This window comes from Octopus bimaculoides, chromosome 27, assembly GCF_046866305.1.
Source record: "Octopus bimaculoides isolate indiv1 chromosome 27, ASM4686630v1, whole genome shotgun sequence".
In the NCBI taxonomy this organism is placed as follows: Eukaryota; Metazoa; Mollusca; class Cephalopoda; order Octopoda; family Octopodidae; genus Octopus; species Octopus bimaculoides.
This window is the reverse complement of record NC_142954.1, coordinates 14,623,137-14,643,136: the sequence shown is the minus strand read 5'-3', so window position 1 is coordinate 14,643,136 and position 20,000 is coordinate 14,623,137. Positions and strand designations below refer to the sequence as shown.

Here is a 20,000-nt window from a genome sequence, read left to right as displayed (position 1 = left end):
CTGTACACTACGTTGCGGGTACAACAAAATCCAAATAAAGGACAATGGGACTTTTTTCTACAGTTGCACATGGTGGGGTTATCAACTCCACCTATATTATTTCTAATATCTCTATTATTATTATTATTACAATTATTTACACTAATATCATTTATCAATTCTTCAATTCTATTATTAGGTATATATTGGCTATTACCATCATTATTTAATTCATATCTTGATGCGTTATTAGTTGGACTTATTCTTTCCACATTTGGCATATTGATATTATATGAATTATGTCCTTGATCACTATTACTTCTGTTGGAGTTGGGCCTATCATCAACTTCAGTTAAAACTGTAACATCATTACTGATATATTCTAATTGTTGGTTGAAATTATGGTTTATAGGACTAAGTATATTGCTACTATCTTCATAATTTCTTTCGTTATTGTTATTTTCACTTCTATTTGTATAATTATTGGTAGCATCATTATTGGTATTAGATGGATTATTATTTGCATTCATATGGCCACTATTTGTAATTTCATTAATTCTAGCTGACTTGATGTTTTTTTTGTTTAACCTAGCTATGATTGTACCTACATTAGGAAGGGTAGAGTAAGAAATTCTGATTTTATGACAAGAGAAGATTTTACTATATCTGTGAGAAGAAGGGAAATTTTTTTGTAAAATATTCATGAATTTTTTATAAATATTTGTGGATATTGCACAGTTGAAGGGTATATTTAACCAGATAGAATTTTTATTTTTTCTCTTAAATTTATTGTGTGGGTGGGTATGGGGTGTGCTATGATTACTATTATTTTCTAGTACAATATTATTATTGTGATTAGTAGTTCTTTTAGTTGTGGGATGTTTACTATTTTTGTTATTTGATTCAACATTACTGTCTATTAACATAGGTTTATTATTAGCGTTAGTATATAGTTTGCTATTAAGTTTACTATTAAAATGCACTTTATTACTTTTCTTATTAGTTAGATTTTTAGGTAAATAGGGTTGTTTTATATTTGGTCCATTGTTGTTACTATTTAAGTTATTAGGTCTGTTATAACATCTATGATTATTATTATTATTATTATCTCTATTATTGCTGTTATTGTTGCCATGTGCACCACTATCACTATTATTATTATTATTATTATTATCTGTATCAAGAAGAGATGTTCTACCAGGGTTAAGGAAAGCAATATTTTGAGTATATTCAGCTTTAGACAAGGCCATATTATAGTAGCTAGAATTAGAATTAAATATATCAATGTTGGAAGATAATTTAGTAATTCTTTCAGAAATATTATTAACTAAAGAATTTAATACATTAGGTGGATGATTGGATAATCTACTTACATATCTAGTAGTTTCATTTTCTTTTCTATATGGGTGGTATAATCTAGTTTCTATGTTGAGAGTGGTATCTAAGAAATTTACAATTTTATTACCATATTCATAAGTAATGTCTAAGTTAAAACTTTTAAAAAATTTTCTGATTTTCTTTCTTATTCTCTCAATGAATGAGTTGCTATTACTAGGGATGATGAATAAAGCATCATCTCTATATAGACCACCTTTTAGTTCATATATATATATATGTATGTATGTATGTCATTATTCAGTTTATTTCAAGATTTCTTGCCTATAGACAAAGAGCTAGTTTCTAACCTAATCCAAGGTTCCTTCATTGGAATTTCAACAGGGTATGTATGTACATATGTGCAGATTTGTATGTTTTATGTATGTATTATCAAGCATTTAGTTGCATATCTAGATATGCTCATATATGTATTTCAATGATAAACTTCTAGAAAGTTTTTTATGTATGTATGTATGTATCTCTCTCTCTATCTCTCTCTCTCTCTCTCTCTCTCTCTCTGTATGTATGTATGTATGTATCTATCTATCTATCTAGCTCTCTCTATGTATGTATGTATGTATGTATATACACACACATGCTCACATAGAATTATTCCTTTGTTAGCAAATGGAGATTTTATCCAAATACTTGCAATGGAATGTCTTGCACCAGAGTGAAGTGCGAGTCACATGTGGTAGATAAATTATTCCTACTATAGGTACAAGACCTTGAAATTTAGGGGAGGAGGCTAGATGTCTACATTGACCCCTTTGCTTGATTGGTATTCATTTTATTGACCTTGAAATGATGAAAGGCAAAGATGACTATGGTTGTGTTTGAAACCAGAATTGAAAGGAATATCACTAAGCATTTTGTCTGGTGAGCTTTTGATTCTGCAGCTTACCGTTTTGTGGTGCGAGAAAAATGGAACAACTTACAGATCCTCCCTGGCCATCCCCAAAACCAGGTACTTTCTTTCTGACAGGATTTTGTGCAGTTTCTGTCTACCCAGAAAGACTGGTGTTCACTGGAGCTCTGGTTGAAGGCCCACACCTCAGGTGATACACGATGGCATACCAAACCACAAGACAATATAATTTCGTGTGGATGATTTTCATGTGTGTGTGTAAAGATATGCTTGCGGAAATATAAGATTAATTGAGGGTGTGGAGAGAGGGGAAGGGGAGAGAGAGGAAGGAGGGAGTGAGAGACAGAGAGAGACAATAGAGAAAGAGAGTACACAGAGGACAAATTGGTACTTGTAAATATTTAATTTAGATAGATTCTTTTACTCTTTTATTTGTTTCAGTCATTTGACTGTGGCCATGCTGGAGCATCACCTTTAGTCAGGCAAATCGACCCCAGGACTTATTCTTTGGATGCCTAGTACTTATTCTATCAGTCTCTTTTGCCGAACCGCTAAGTTACTAGGACGTAAACACACCAGCTTCAGTTGTCAAGCGATGTTGGAGGGACAAACACAGACACACAAACACACACATATATACATATACATATATACGACGTGATTCTTTCAGTTTCCGCCTACCAAATCCACTCACAAGGCTTTGGTCGGCCCGAAGCTATAGAAGACACTTGCCCAAGGTGCCACACAGTGGGACTGAACCTGGAACCATGTAGTTGGTAAGCAAGCTACTTACCACACAGTCACTCCTGCGCCTATAGAGAATATAAACTTATAGAATCTCTTAAAGCTGTTTCTAGAATAGGTAAGCATGCAGATCATGACACTGAGTCAGGATATATGAGGTAAGTATTCTGTCATCAGAGGTAGAGAAGTCAGAGAGTATCAAAATGAAGAATATCCCCAGTTGTGGATATCAGTACTTTGAAGTTTGTTGAAAAATGAAGTTAGAATCAGAATGAAAAATAGATGCATTCCATGGTTGAATAAATGATAAAGTTATGTGTAAGGTCCATTAGCAGTTTCAAAGGTGAATATTTAATGATAATCCATGGCAAAGGATAATGGAAGTTACCAGTTCCATTTTTGACTAGAGAGTGAATTAGGATTGAGTAGGAATAATATGATACAGTGTGAAAGAAAGATAGAATGGTAGATGCATGAGAGGAGATAGAGACTGGTCAGTATAGCGAGGCTGTGTTTGGCGAAAGAGGTTAGGAGATATATACACACACACAGACAGAAAAATATGAGATGGAAAACAGCAGATGTCAGATACTTTCATTTCAAGATTGACCACTGGGGGTTGGCTAGAGTCATTAGAGAAGTAACCTATGGTATAATTATAAACGGCACATTTTAGCCATTTCTCCATATACTGAAAAACAACGAACAACCTTAATTGATTCTCGAACCATATTGGGTTCTGGTCAGAGGTGTCCACATCATTCTGACAGCCTCCAGAGAAACAACTAGCCAAACTGTTTATATACTCATAAGAATGGGAGTGAGGGTTAAGATAGTAATAAATAGCTGTAAAAGATAATGAAGTTCTCAAATTATAGCCCTAAGTACAGAGAGGTGAGGGGAAATTTAGACAGTGGTGCTAGAAATAGATGCCAATAACACTAATTAGAATTTTAAAATTTGTAGTGTTAGTCAGTGAATGCTCATTGGGAATAGATGAATAAGAAATACAAAAATAAGAAAAATAAAAAGACTTTTTTTACTAAGTTCTAGTAGAGTGAAATTATAGGGCCCAGTAATAATCTTTTCTACTCTAGGCACAAGGCCTGAAATTTTGGGGTAGGGGGCCAGTTGATGAGATCGATCCAGTATGCAACTGGTACTTAATTTATTGACCCCGGAAGGATGAAAGGCAAAGTCGACCTGTGTGGAATTTGAACTCAGAATGTAAAGACAGACGAAATACTGTTAAGCATTTCGCCCAGCGTGCTAATGATTCTGCCAGCTCGCTGCCTTACAAGTATAGTAATAATAGACAATAAATGTACGCATGTATTTATGTATGTATGTATGTATACATATGGATGTATTTATCTTTTATGTTTTACTTGTTTCAGTCACTGAAGTGTGGCCATGCTGGGGCACCTCCTTGAAGAATTTTTAGCTGAATGAATCAACCCCAGTACTTATTCTTTGTTAAGTCTGGTACTTATTCTATTCGTCTCTCTTGCCGAACTGCTAAGTTATGGGGATGTAAACATACCAATACTAGTTGTCAAGTAGTGGTGGGGTCAACAAGCATAGACACAAACACATACACACACACACACACACACACACATACAGAGTGGGCTTCTTTCAGTTTCCATCTACCAAATACATTTACAAGGCTTTAGTTGGCCTGGGGCTATAGTAGAAGACACTTGCCCAAGGTACCATGCAGTGGGACTGAACCCAGAACCATGTGGAAGGAAAGCAAGCTTCTTAGCACTCAGCAACACTTGTATATGTGCGTGTGTGTGTATATATATATATATATATATATATATATATATATATATATATATATAGAGAGAGAGAGAGAGAGAGAGAGAGAGAGGGAGATAGAGATGGATGGATGAATGGATGGATAGATGGATAGATAAATAAATAGACAGACAGATAGATAGATGGATGGATAGATAGATAGATAGACAGAGAGACAAATAGATATTTAGATAGCTACCCAGGGCCTCCATTGGTCAAGATTGAACTTGCATCTGCACATATATGTGCAAACCTGGACAAGCGTTGAGGTAAGTTGGCTACTACCCCATGCAGACAACTTTGTCTTATCCACATAACTGATGTTTATCCAAGAGAAAGACTACGGACTTGGGCCAAGAGAGATCGAAATTTGTGTCATAAATACCATTGTTGTCAGAATGTAAAGAACCAGAAGAAATACCACTAGGCATCTTACCCAACTATCTAACAGTTCTACCAATCCACAGTACCTTTTTATCAACTTTATAAAGAACAAACGACAAAGGTGACATCACTAGGGTTTGAACTCGTGGTGTAGAGATTCACAATGAATACCATGAAGCAAGGCTCTAACAACTCTACCAATTTGGTGTCATTGATAAATTGAAGATTATTACAGAAACATGATTTATTATTTAAATAAACAACAGCAGATAATTGTTATATCAGGCATAAAATAATCTATAACTTAATTGATATGTCATTGTCATCATTGTATGCCGTTTTACATGCCATGTTCACTGATATATAGGATATCATAATGAGCATGCAGCCGGAGTAATATTGATAATTTGATAACTGAGATATCATCACCAGCATATAAAATCATGGAATACCGGTACAGAACTGATAACGTCATCTTTGACACTAGCGTCATCGTCATCACTATCATTGCAAACTATCATGATCACTATCATCATCCTAACAGTGACTTTTCTCATCATCATCATCATCAACATCATCATCATCATAAATATCATTGCAATTGTCATCATGACCGCCATCATTGCCATGCCTACCACAATCACCACCCCCACCCCCAACATCAATCACCACTGGTAATGCTGATGTGTTGCAAAATAGAAGGGTATGGATTAACTGTTTTGACCCCAAGTCACCTGAGATTGAACCCCTGGTTCCGTGATATAGACTTCCCTGTTTTAAAATGTTCCAAATTAAAACCTTCCATCAAAATTTCACACTAATTTATGTTGCAAACACTAAATTGATAACGACAGAGTTATTTTAATGAATTCTTTATTATTTTCAAAACTAATTAAAGCAAGAGCCGGCAAAAACGAGTAGCTCCTGTAATTCAAAGGGTCAGCCTTGACACATCCTGTGTCACGCTCAATCTCCAAGAGCCATGTTAAGGGTATGTGTGTCTGTAGAGTGGCCAGCCGCTTACACGTTCATTTCATGAGGAGGCTGTTCCATTGATCAATTCAACTGGAACCCTTACCATTCTAACCGACAGAGTGCCAGTCAGTTTAAAACCCTTCATTAACATTTCCTGTTAATTTATGTTTTAAAAACACCAGATTAATAATCCTTTCTAATATAGGCACAAGGCCTGACATTTTGGGGGAGGGGTTAAATTGATTACATTGATCCCAGTGTTCAACTGGTACTTAATTTATTGACCCTGAAAGGATGAAAGGCAAAGTCGACCTTGGTGGAATTTGAACTCAGAACATAGTGACGGGCAAAATACCACTAAATATTTCATCCAGCGTGCTAACGATTATGCCAGCTCACTGCCTTGGTTTCAAATTTAGCCACAAGGGCAGTAGTTTTAGGGGAAGGGATAAGTTGATTTCATTGACCCCCAGTATTTCATTGGTATTTAATTTATTGACCCCAGAAGGATGAAAGGCAAAGTCGACCTTGGTGGAACTTGAACTCAGAACATAGTGACGGGCGAAATACCACTAAGCATTTCGTCCTGCTTGCTAACAATTCTACCAGCTTGCCGCCTTATCCCAGCTTAAAAATGACAAAGTTATTTTACTAAATTCTTCAATATTTTCAAAATTAACCAAAACAAAGACAGAACATATCAGCAGAAATATGGTAACAGAAGGGTCAATGGCTGTAATGAGTTGCTTCTTGAAAGTTTGCTGGTCATGTGACTGCTCCCTATATTTTGGAGGGGCAGGGGTAAAATGAGGTGGGTAAATTAGTTGATGCCTTATGGTATTTATTTTGGGTTTTTGCATTCTGAGTTCAATGTTGTTGAGGTTAACTTTATTTTTCCCCTTCCAGGCATTAAATGAATTATCAATCCAAGTTAATGAACAAGCAGGATTGTTAGAGCATTTGACAAAACGGTTTGTTCTTTGAGCTCTTTTCATTTTCTGGACCCAGGCAGATGTGGTGTGCTTGTCTGTCTGTCTGTCTACTTTTCTTTCATCATCATTATAATTTAACTTCTAAAGGTGATGAGCTGGCAGAGTTGTTAGTATGCTGGACGAAATGCTTAGTGGTACTTCACCCATTGCTATGTTCAGAGTTCAAATTTCGCCAAGGTTGACTTTGCCTTTCATCCTTTCAGGGTCAATAAAATAAGTACCAGTTGAACACTGGGGTCGATGTAATCGATTCATCCCCACCTCCCAGGCTGCCCTTATGGTAAAAATTTAAAATAATTATCATTTAACTTCCACTTTTCCATGCTTGCATGGGTTTGATGGTGGTTATCAAGGCAGGTTTTCTTTAGCTGGATGCTTTCCTGTTGCCAACCCTTACCTCTTTCCAAGGAAGACATAGTCTCACAAAATATTGGACATAAATGATACTGCCTGTATGAAAAGTGACACTCATTAATGACTATAATGTGATGTCAAGACAAGGAGACACAAACACACACACTCATGCATGCTCACGTGTATTCCTCAGACTATTCTTTTCCTTCTTCCTGGAGCTTTCCTCTTCCTGGAGCTTTCCTCTTCCTGACAAAGAGCCATGCCTGAAACATCACACTCCCTCCTTTTTCCACCTTAATCTTGCTCTAAGCATTAACCTAATAGATTCACTGTGTATGTCCTTTTTGATTTTTGCTGTTTTTCCTGTTTTTGTTTTTGATTTTTGATTTACCTATATTTTTTGTTATCTTTATCATATTCATAGTATATTATAATATAAATAAATTATTGAATTGTCAATTGAATCTCTTTATTTATTATTTTTATATGTATGTATGTATGTATATATATATATATATATATATATATATATATATATATATATATATATATATATATATATACACTCTCTCTTTTACTTGTTTCAGTCATTTGACTGCGGCCATGCTGGAGCACCGCCTTTAGTCGAACAAATCGACTCCAGGACTTATTCTTTGTAAGCCTAGTACTTATTCTATCGGTCTCTTATGCCGAACCGCTAAGTTACGGGGACGTAAACACACCACCATCGGTTGTCAAGCGATGTTGGGGGGACAAACACAGACACACAAACACACACACACACATATATATATACATATATACGACGGGCTTCTTTCAGTTTCCGTCTACCAAATCCATTCACAAGGCTTTGGTCGGCCCAAGGCTATAGTAGAAGACACTTGCCCAAGGTGCCACGCAGTGGGACTGAACCCGGAACCATGTGGTTGGTAAGCAAGCTACTTACCACACAGCACCTATATATATATATATATATATATATATATATATATATATATATATATATATATATATATATATATATATATATAAATTATACTATTTTATAGATATTGTTATTTATTAACAATACTCGGAGACAGGCTAGACTCGAAGTGCTCAAATTGAGCTAAGTTCCAATTTATAATTCGAGTGGAGGCAATACGAGTGGAAACTAGAGGAACATGACTCAGCAGAATATTCAATATATATGCACACTTCGACATTATTAAAGCGGCATACAGCTCAACATAACAGAAGTATTAATAAGATACAAGCATATAGACATATACATATTTTTATAAGCCCGGAAATATCCAAAAATATTTTAAAACATTTATAAATACAAAGGCATTTTAAAAAATATATAAGTAAAATAAGTACAAAATATAAACATAAGATACAAAAAGGTCGATATTATATAAGACATAGTGAGTTATAAATTCACACGATATACTATAGAGGAATTAGAATTTAGAGGTCAGAATACAAGCACGTAGAATATTTAAAACACTTAGATATTTAAAAATATATAAGAACATTTATGAATACATAGGCATTTCAAAATAGAATACGTTGATATGAAATAGGATATAGTAAATTATAAGTTCATAGGATGTGTTATAAGGACTAAAGATTTCAAGTTACAACACAATGCGAGTGGAAAGTGGAAAGTGAGACATTTTACAGCATTAAACGGACATACTCAAATTAGAGACAATGTTCAATGGATCCACTAGTTTCATCTACGGGCCGTTTCGGAAACGTGTCAGTTAATATGGCATGGATTTCATATCTTAAAAGAACCAGACACAGATTAGGGGAGTGTCTGGTTCTAAACATAAGGGCTATACATAGAGGGGACAAACAAGGGATTAAGTCGATTACATCGACCCCAGTGTGTAACTGGTACTTAATTTATCGACCCCAAAAGAATGAAAGGCAAAGTAAACCTCTTTCAGTTTCTGTTTACCAAATCTCCTCACAAGGCTTTAGTTGGTCCAGGATGTTATAGCAGAAGACATTGACTGACGGTGCCACATAGAGGAATGACCAAACAAAGAACTATGTGGTTGGGAAGCAAACTTCTTACCACACACTTTGTCTATCTAGCAGACAAAGAATATCTTGTAAAAGGTACCCAAAGGACTGCAACAGCAGGGAATCACTTTTGTGTTTTCACATGAAAATGTCATGACAAGAACATAATCATAGTCAGAGAAGTGACCAAACATTGATTGTGATCTGATGACATTGAAAGGATGTCCAGGAAATCCATATTGGTAGCAATATCAGTGGATTAAATCTCATCAGCATCTACTACAGAGCTGGGGGTGAACGTTAAATCAAATCCATTGATGTTATTTCTGTATCAAGGATGGTGTTAGCAATTTTTTGGTTGATGCTGGTGGTGTGTAAAAAGCACCTTTCGAGTGTTGGGCCTCATGGAGGCAACGTCAAATGACCGAGACCTTTGGCATTATGCTGTGCTAGAGAAGAAGACCCATCAAGCCTAATGAAACCGTAGTCATGGCAGATACTGGTGTCACACAAATGGCAGCCATGCCAGTGGTACATAAAAACACCCATTACACTCACGGAGTGGTTGGCATTAGGAAGGGCATCCAGCCATAGAAACCATGCCAAATCAGACTGGAGTCTGGTGCAGCCTTCCAGCAGTAGTCAAACCGTCCAACCCATGCCAGCATGGACAATGGACGTTAAATGATGATGATGAGAAGAAGAAGAGGCTTTCATAATTCCTTCCACTTTCTATGATAAGCACAAGGCCTGAAATCTGTAGACCAGGACTTCGTTAATTGTATCAAACCCAGGACTTACCATTGCTCAACTGGTTCTTATTTTATTGACCCCCAAAAGGATGAAAGGCAAAGTTGATCTCAGTGGTATTTGAACTGAGAACATTAAATCCAGATGAAATGCCACTAAACATTTTGTCCAAAGCAAAAATGATTCTGATGGCTTGCTCTTCTTGGTTGAGATTAGAAAAACTGCACAGCTTCACACTAAAAAATAGAGCTAGAATTGACTGAGAGTTCATCATAATTATTCCAGCTGGATATTGACATTTTAAGTTCTCTGTCCAGTTGATCTAGCCAAACATTTTGGCATCAAAAATAGGAGTTATCTCTCAAAACATTATAAACCCAATTTTGAGACAGAGACGAGAAACTGGTGAGATTTGAACAATATATCTAGTATTTACTGGGTAACTGACTTACCAATTCCAATACAGAACACCTGTCATGTTATCTTTTCAAATTAGTTCCTGCTAATTTATCATTTTATCTTCACAAAATCATTAGCCATTCGCTTGCAGCTATGAGGCTAGCTCCTTCAACTCAGCATCCCACACAAATGGAACCCCATCTCGGTTCAATGTTTATTTACTTATTTTGTTTTAGATCATGTTTCCAACTTGGGTGGAACGAATACTGCTAAGGACTTTGTTTGAATGCACCAGTTTAAGATGACAAGCTGGCCAAATCATGAGCATGCAGGGCAAAATGCTTCATCCATTACATCCATCTTTACATTCTGAGTTCAAATCCCGCAGAGGTTGATTTTGCCTTTTATCTCTTCAAGGATCAATAAAATAAGTACCTGTAATCAACTTATCCCCTCCCCCAAAATTTCAGGCCTACTGCCTTTAGTAAAAAGGATTATTATTATCATTGTTTTAACCCATATATGCCCATAAAAAAATGAAGTCTTAAAATTTCACTGTATTTAAATTAAACGTTATGGTAAGCTTTCACAATCTGGAAGAGAAGGACAGTATGCAACTGTTAGCTACAGGTTTCGACTACCTACTGAGCATTTCATATGCTCAATCAGATGCTTCCTGGCTAGTTCAAGTCCAAACAAGTAGGAGCAGGTTTTGCATTGCGAAAACGCAACCAGGGCTTCATCAATATCTATGGTATTTAGAATATTCCTACATCATATTTCAGGTGATGTGTTCTAATTGTAGTAATTAAGCTTCTCATAGTCATGTGTCGTGCTAAAAAGTACAGAAGCGTATCATCAGCAGATGAGAATTGTCCAGCAGTAGTGAGGAAACTTCTTGCCAGTTTCCACTGTGTTTCTGTGCTCCTCAGCACTATGCATCTATATGTGAAGCTTTCTTGAGATGAATATCACTGCCGTGTGGCTTTCCTCAGAATATATATATTCAAGTAAGATACACAAAATGCTATTTTAATAATACTACCGCTGGGGATAATTTTGCCTTCCATCCTCTTGGGATTGATAAAATAGTACCAGTTGAGCTCTGAAGTTGATGTAATCAATTTACCCAGCCCTGAAATTGTTGGCCTTGAGCCAAAATTTGAAACCATTATTATTATTATTATTATTATTATTCAGATCACCGTCTGGAATCGAACTTGGAATCTTGGGGTTAGTAGCCTGTGCTCTTAACCACTACACCATATGCTCATGGGTATATATATATATATATATATATATATATATATATATATATATATATATATATATATATATATATATATATATATATATATACATATATATATATATATACATATATATATATATATATATACATATATATATATATATATATATATATATATATATATATATATATATATATATATATATATATATATATATATATATATATATATATACATATATATATATATACATATATACATATACATATACATATACATATATATATATATATCCATAAAATGTAAATAATGTACATAATTCCTCATCTCTTAAATATAGAACAGTATTTCATCTGTCTTTATGTTCTGAGTTCAATTCTGCCAACGTTGATTTTACCTTTCATTCTTTCAGGGTCGATAAATTAAGTACCAGTAAAACACTGGGGTTGATTTGATCGACAAGCCCCCTCCCACCAAAATTTCAGGCCTTGTGCCTTTAGTGGAAAAGATTATTATTACTTTATTGTGTCCGGGGAGGGTCATTCTCTTTTAGTGCCTTATTACGTATGTAACACACTCACTGGTTCGATTTCCACTCATTTACTTATTTATTTTTTCTGAAACTTTTGTTGCATCTTGTAACCTTTCCAATAGTGATTATTTTTATTGTTTCTTACCTGAGGTTCCAGTGATATCTTTAGCTTTGAGATCTTTAGCCTTCTTCACTTCAATAATGAGTCGACCCACTGCTGGTTGGTAGCAAAGCGAGAGAAGCAGCTCACCAAGCTTGCCCTGCAGGGAAGAAGGAAAACAAAAGATAGTAGGAGATCAGAAGAGAAAGGAAAAGTTGATGAACAATTAGAGATAATAGATTGGTAGAAGCGAAGAATCAGCAGGTGTAATAAATAGATATATTGATGGACAAATGGATTGGTGTAATTGCAGAAATGACAAACAGACAGAAATAACAAATGGTTATGGTACACTACAGAGATATAATAGGTAGATCGATGGATAGAATTTCCAGCTCAGATATAATTCTACAATGATAAAAGCGCTGAGTTCTATAGTTGCTACCACTACCACCTTAACCACTCTTCCACCCCTACTAACACTACCATCATTATTGTACATCTACTGAATGATCTCCGTCATATTCTTGATGGCCTCGATATCCACTCTTGAACCTGGAATGGGTGAAATGGGCTGCTCCTCTTCTGATATCTGGTGTGAAGTGCATGGTGCATGGTGCATGCCAAGCGCCTTGATAGGTGCCAATGCAGCTGATGCATGACCCTCAGTCGAGAACAGTGTTGGTTGAGGAGATTGACTGGGGTGTTACATCTGTCAAATGGTAATGCAGGTGTCCCAAAGTAAGCTCAGTGTGGATGGAGACCACATGTTGAGCAAAAAGGTAAAAGCTCACTTGATCTCTGTTTTCCCATCAAGTGTGTGTGAGAGATCATCACTACTTAACATCTGTTTTCATGCTGGCATGCGTAGGACAATTTGACAGGAAGTGGCAAGTTAGAAGACTGCCCTAAGGCCTGTTATCTACTTTAGCATGGTTCCCACAGAGCTGGAAATTGCCAACCACAAGGTGTACTGGATGCTTTTTATGAGGCACCAGCAACACTACAGTCACCAAGTAACTTGCCAAAGATGACCATTCAGCGGGGGGGGGGGGGTAGTATTGGGGGACAGAAGCGGTTTCATGCATTTGAAGAGAGACATGACTACCTCAGATGGAAAGAAAGATGGTGAAGATGTGACACAGGGAAGGTAGGGGCAGTTCTTTGTGTATTGCTATACATTTAATAATCTGACCTCAGATGGAAAGAAAGATGGTGAAGATGTGACACAGGGAAGGTAGGGGCAGTTCTTTGTGTATTGCTATACATTTAATAATCTGACCTCAGATGGAAAGAAAGATGGTGAAGATGTGACACAGGGAAGGTAGGGGCAGTTCTTTGTGTATTGCTATACATTTAATAATCTGACCTCAGATGGAAAGAAAGATGGTGAAGATGTGACACAGGGAAGGTAGGGGCAGTTCTTTGTGTATTGCTATACATTTAATAATCTGACCTCAGATGGAAAGAAAGATGGTGAAGATGTGACACAGGGAAGGTAGGGGCAGTTCTTTGTGTATTGCTATACATTTAATAATCTGACCTCAGATGGAAAGAAAGATGGTGAAGATGTGACACAGGGAAGGTAGGGGCAGTTCTTTGTGTATTGCTATACATTTAATAATCTGACCTCAGATGGAAAGAAAGATGGTGAAGATGTGACACAGGGAAGGTAGGGGCAGTTCTTTGTGTATTGCTATACATTTAATAATCTGACCTCAGATGGAAAGAAAGATGGTGAAGATGTGACACAGGGAAGGTAGGGGCAGTTCTTTGTGTATTGCTATACATTTAATAATCTGACCTCAGATGGAAAGAAAGATGGTGAAGATGTGACACAGGGAAGGTAGGGGCAGTTCTTTGTGTATTGCTATACATTTAATAATCTGACCTCAGATGGAAAGAAAGATGGTGAAGATGTGACACAGGGAAGGTAGGGGCAGTTCTTTGTGTATTGCTATACATTTAATAATCTGACCTCAGATGGAAAGAAAGATGGTGAAGATGTGACACAGGGAAGGTAGGGGCAGTTCTTTGTGTATTGCTATACATTTAATAATCTGACCTCAGATGGAAAGAAAGATGGTGAAGATGTGACACAGGGAAGGTAGGGGCAGTTCTTTGTGTATTGCTATACATTTAATAATCTGACCTCAGATGGAAAGAAAGATGGTGAAGATGTGACACAGGGAAGGTAGGGGCAGTTCTTTGTGTATTGCTATACATTTAATAATCTGACCTCAGATGGAAAGAAAGATGGTGAAGATGTGACACAGGGAAGGTAGGGGCAGTTCTTTGTGTATTGCTATACATTTAATAATCTGACCTCAGATGGAAAGAAAGATGGTGAAGATGTGACACAGGGAAGGTAGGGGCAGTTCTTTGTGTATTGCTATACATTTAATAATCTGACCTCAGATGGAAAGAAAGATGGTGAAGATGTGACACAGGGAAGGTAGGGGCAGTTCTTTGTGTATTGCTATACATTTAATAATCTGACCTCAGATGGAAAGAAAGATGGTGAAGATGTGACACAGGGAAGGTAGGGGCAGTTCTTTGTGTATTGCTATACATTTAATAATCTGACCTCAGATGGAAAGAAAGATGGTGAAGATGTGACACAGGGAAGGTAGGGGCAGTTCTTTGTGTATTGCTATACATTTAATAATCTGACCTCAGATGGAAAGAAAGATGGTGAAGATGTGACACAGGGAAGGTAGGGGCAGTTCTTTGTGTATTGCTATACATTTAATAATCTGACCTCAGATGGAAAGAAAGATGGTGAAGATGTGACACAGGGAAGGTAGGGGCAGTTCTTTGTGTATTGCTATACATTTAATAATCTGACCTCAGATGGAAAGAAAGATGGTGAAGATGTGACACAGGGAAGGTAGGGGCAGTTCTTTGTGTATTGCTATACATTTAATAATCTGACCTCAGATGGAAAGAAAGATGGTGAAGATGTGACACAGGGAAGGTAGGGGCAGTTCTTTGTGTATTGCTATACATTTAATAATCTGACCTCAGATGGAAAGAAAGATGGTGAAGATGTGACACAGGGAAGGTAGGGGCAGTTCTTTGTGTATTGCTATACATTTAATAATCTGACCTCAGATGGAAAGAAAGATGGTGAAGATGTGACACAGGGAAGGTAGGGGCAGTTCTTTGTGTATTGCTATACATTTAATAATCTGCTTTGCTTTTTCCATTCCAAGATTATCATGAATTTTTATCACAGGAGTGGGCCTGTCAAACTAGGATATATGAAAAGGTTGTATAAAATATGGATGAAGAGACAGACATGTTCTTGTCACATAACAAAGACTTGCAGATCAGGAAAAATCTAATCATGGAAAGTCGCAGTGGCTATCCCAGTTGGAACTGGAAGAGATCTCCGAAATAGTGAAAGATGAATAAGATGGCTATGTAGACGAGAAAATAAAATAAAAATAGCAGAAAGATCAATAATCGTCAGGAGAGTGATAATAATAATAACTAAGAGGAAAATAAGTTTTGCTTCATAGAATGAATTTACTTCATGGAATGAATTAAGGCAGTGAGCTGGCAGAAATGTTAGCATGCCGGGCGAAATGCTTAGTGGTATTTCGTCTGCTGCTACGTTCTGAGTTCAAATTCCGCCAAGGTCGACTTTGCCTTTCATCCTTTTGGGGTCGATTAAATAAGTACCAGTTACGCACTGGGATCGATATAATCGACTTAATCCGTTTGTCAGTCCCCTCTGTGTGTGGCCCCTAGTAAAGAAATAAGAATGAAAGAATGCTACAGAGGAGGAAATGAACTTATACTATAACAGGTAAATGAGACCAGGTGTGATCATATCGGACGTAAAATAAATAAATAAAAATTAGAAACTATGTAAGATCTTAGATTCTATTGTGCAATACCTTGTGATAATAGTGTAGATATGTGGTGGTACAATGACTCACGGTCATAGGATCGCGGTTTCGATTCCCAGATTGGACATTGTGAGTGTTTATAGAGCGAAAAAACCTAAAGCTCCACAAGGCTCCAGCAGGGGATGGTGGCGAACCCTGCTGTACTCTTTCACCACAACTTTCTCTCACTCTTTCTGTTGTACCTGTATTTCAAAGGGCCGACCTTGTCACACTCTGTGTCATGCTGAACCTCCTGGAGAACTATGTTAAAGGGTACACATGTCTGTGGAATGCTCAGCCGCTTGCACATTAATTTCACAAGCAGGCTGTTCCATTGATCGGATCGACTGGAACCCTAGTCATTGTAACCAACGGAGTGCCGTAGTGTAGATATCAAAAGCATTGAACAAACTAAGAAATATCAGGATTTAACAAGAAGGATGAAGACTAAGACAACAATTATTCTTGTGGTATTTGGCGCATTTGGCACAAGACCCAAACCGAGAGCCTCAAGGAAATCAGAATTAAGATTTGTATAGTTGAAAAATGCCATTCTGTATTCTACAAGAATCCTAAGAAAGATTCTTGAGATTTGAGGAAGTTTGTTGCTACTAAACTACAAAATAACATTCTTCTTTTTTAAAGCCTGGTTCTTATTCCCAGTCTCTTTTGCCGCTAAGTTATGGGGATGCAAACAAACCAACACTGGCTGTCAAGCAGTGGTGGGACACAGACATACACACACACACACACACACACACACACACACACACAAGAGACTTCATTCAGTTTCCATTTACAAAAACCACTCACAAGGCTTTGCTTGGCCTGAGGCTAGAAAACATTTGCCCAAGGTACCATGCAGTGGGACTGAACCCGGAACCATGTGGTTGGAGAACAAACTTTTTACTACACAAGCCACACCTGCACCTCATGATAATAATAATTTTGATAATAATTTTCTTACCCTTGATTGAATGAATAACAATTGAAATTTTGACATTGGACTCCATAACTTGTGTGGTTTCAGGATTTACACAACATAGAATGCTACTTTTTATTGTTGTATAAAACCCAGTTTGGCTTTGATTCATTACATCTGTACTATATGGTAAGTAGCCTTCAAATGACAATAAAGGAGCCTCTTTACAGCGGCATGACCTGCTTGAAATAGCAGTCAAATCTCTTTCAACTTCTAGCCATTTAACCCTTTTGGTACCAACTCGCTTGAAACTGCCTCAAAAGTTCTGAATTAAAATCTTCCACCAAACCTTAGTCACAATTTATGTTCCTAAGACTAGCTTATTGATAACTAAGTTCTTTGTTATATTCTAAATTAATTGAAAGAAACACAGAGCATCTCAAAAGAAATATGGTAACAAAATGGTTAAAATATATAATAGAGAAACAATTCTTAACCATTTTGATACCAAACTGGCTGAAACCACCTCTGGCTCTGTAGTACAAATGTCTTGTTTTCAAAAGTTCTGAATTAAAATCTTCCACCAAACCTTAGTCACAATTTATATTCTTAACACTAGCTTAATGATAACAAAGTTATTTTGTTAAATTCTTTGTTATATTTAAAATTAATTGAAAGAAACACAGAGCATCTCAAAAAAGAAATATGGTAACAGAAGGGTTAATGTATATCTTAGTGTTGCTAAGAGTGTCTTATGTTACTCTCCAAGGTTCCAATCAACTGTATGAGAATTTAGATCTCAGACATAATTCTACAATGATAAAATGTCCTCCTGCCCTAGTTATTTAGCCTCTACCACCAAACTTCATCACCACCATTCCCCACCCACCCGTCCAATTTACATTACCACTTTAAACTCTTCTGTTCAGTTTGGTTGAACCGAAATGTTATATAGAGATAGACAGGCAGCATCAGATCACTGAACAAGAACACTCAGATAAGTATTGACTAGATCAACACACACACACCCACACATGTGCGCGCGCACACACATCTATACATACACATATTTATCTTATGCATATACATACACATATTTATCTTTTGTGGCCTTCATCCTCATTATAACAGAAACAGCAACAACAGAAAAAAAACAAAACAATAACGATGATCTTGAAATAAATCCATTCTCTTTGGTCTGGTTCCGTTTCTATTGATTTACCATATTTTGTTTTTATCTTTATTTCTCCCACACTTACCCCTCTCCCAACAATTACTATCAACCCCCTGAAGTCATTTCATATTCATCTACTTGTTCTTTTTTCAGTTTTCTTCTTTTTCTGCATTATTATTATTATTATTATTATTATTATTATTATTATTACTTTTATTCACTTAACTTCTGATCTATCTATGTCTATGCCACGTGCCGGCTCCATCCTCAACACTTCCCTCAACACACGAGCTGTTCCAAGGAATGCTGCCATCTGAATACTTCCTAAGAAGTTTGGCATTTGCAGCTTTTGGTGCCAGAATATTGGTCTCCTTGAGACGGCCTCAAGTGGACCAATCACAACAGGCACCGCACTCACCAACAAGGCTCTATGGATTCTTTTCCCTTTCAATCCATAAGCCTTGGTACTTCCCTACTTTCTCACCCTCTGTCTTCACAATATTCTTATTTGCAGGTATAGTTACATTGATGCAGGTCCATTCTTTGGACTCCTTCAATAAGAGATTGATATCTGGTCAGTTAAGCCACAACCTTTTGTCTGTTTATATTGGCACATCCTATATGAGTCCCACCTGGTTGTTCTCTGCTACCAGCAAAGGTCGGTGCTCATACCACTTATAGGACTTTCTCTTTTACAACCATCATGTGACGGCAATACAAGAGTACATGCACATGTGCACCTGCACACACATACACAACATATTGGAAAGTGTAGAATAAACATAAGAAGCCATTTATACCATCTGTTCTGTACATGAATTTTGTTATCATGGTTATTTGTATTGTCTGTGTGATAATACTCTGTATGCTGGGGCGCCACCTACAAGAATTCTAGTCGAATGAATTGACCCCAGTGGTCACTAGTTTTTGTAAAGCCTGCTACTTATTCTATTGGTCTCTCTTGCCAAACTACTAAGTCAAGCAGTGGTGGGGAACACACACACACACACACACACACACATATACGATGGGCTTCTTTCAGTTTCAGTCTACCAAATCCACTCACAAAGCTTGGCTTGGCTTGAGGCTGTTGTAGGAAACACATGCTCAAGGTGCCATGCAGTAGGATTGAACCTAGAACCATGTAGTACCTGCGCCTATTATATATATATATATATATATATATATATATACATATATATATATTATATGTGTGTATGTATATATGTGTGTATATATATATATATATATATATATATATATATATTATATATATATATATATATATATGTATATATATATATATATATATATATATATATATATATATATATATATATATATATAATTATATATATATATATATATATATATATATATATATACATATATATATATATAATGTATATATATATATATATATATATATATATATATATATATATATATATATATATATATATATATATATATATA

The 20,000-nt window shown here is 36.2% G+C and overlaps 2 protein-coding genes across 4 annotated transcripts in view; one reads left to right on the top strand and one right to left on the bottom strand.

Moving 5' to 3' along the window:
* Window positions 1–12,704, bottom strand: part of LOC106869116 (synaptotagmin-7) — a gene marked incomplete at its 5' end in the record, with an annotated part of 27,180 nt that extends 14,476 nt beyond the window's left edge. The window contains one exon of the mRNA XM_089343463.1: window positions 12,578–12,704. Coding sequence (XP_089199589.1) covers window positions 12,578–12,704 — 127 coding nt within the window. The remainder of the gene's footprint in view (window positions 1–12,577) is intronic.
* LOC106869117 (uncharacterized) overlaps window positions 1–20,000 on the top strand; it is a 378,018-nt gene that overhangs the window by 97,538 nt on the left and 260,480 nt on the right. The gene's annotated exons all lie outside the window — the stretch shown is intronic.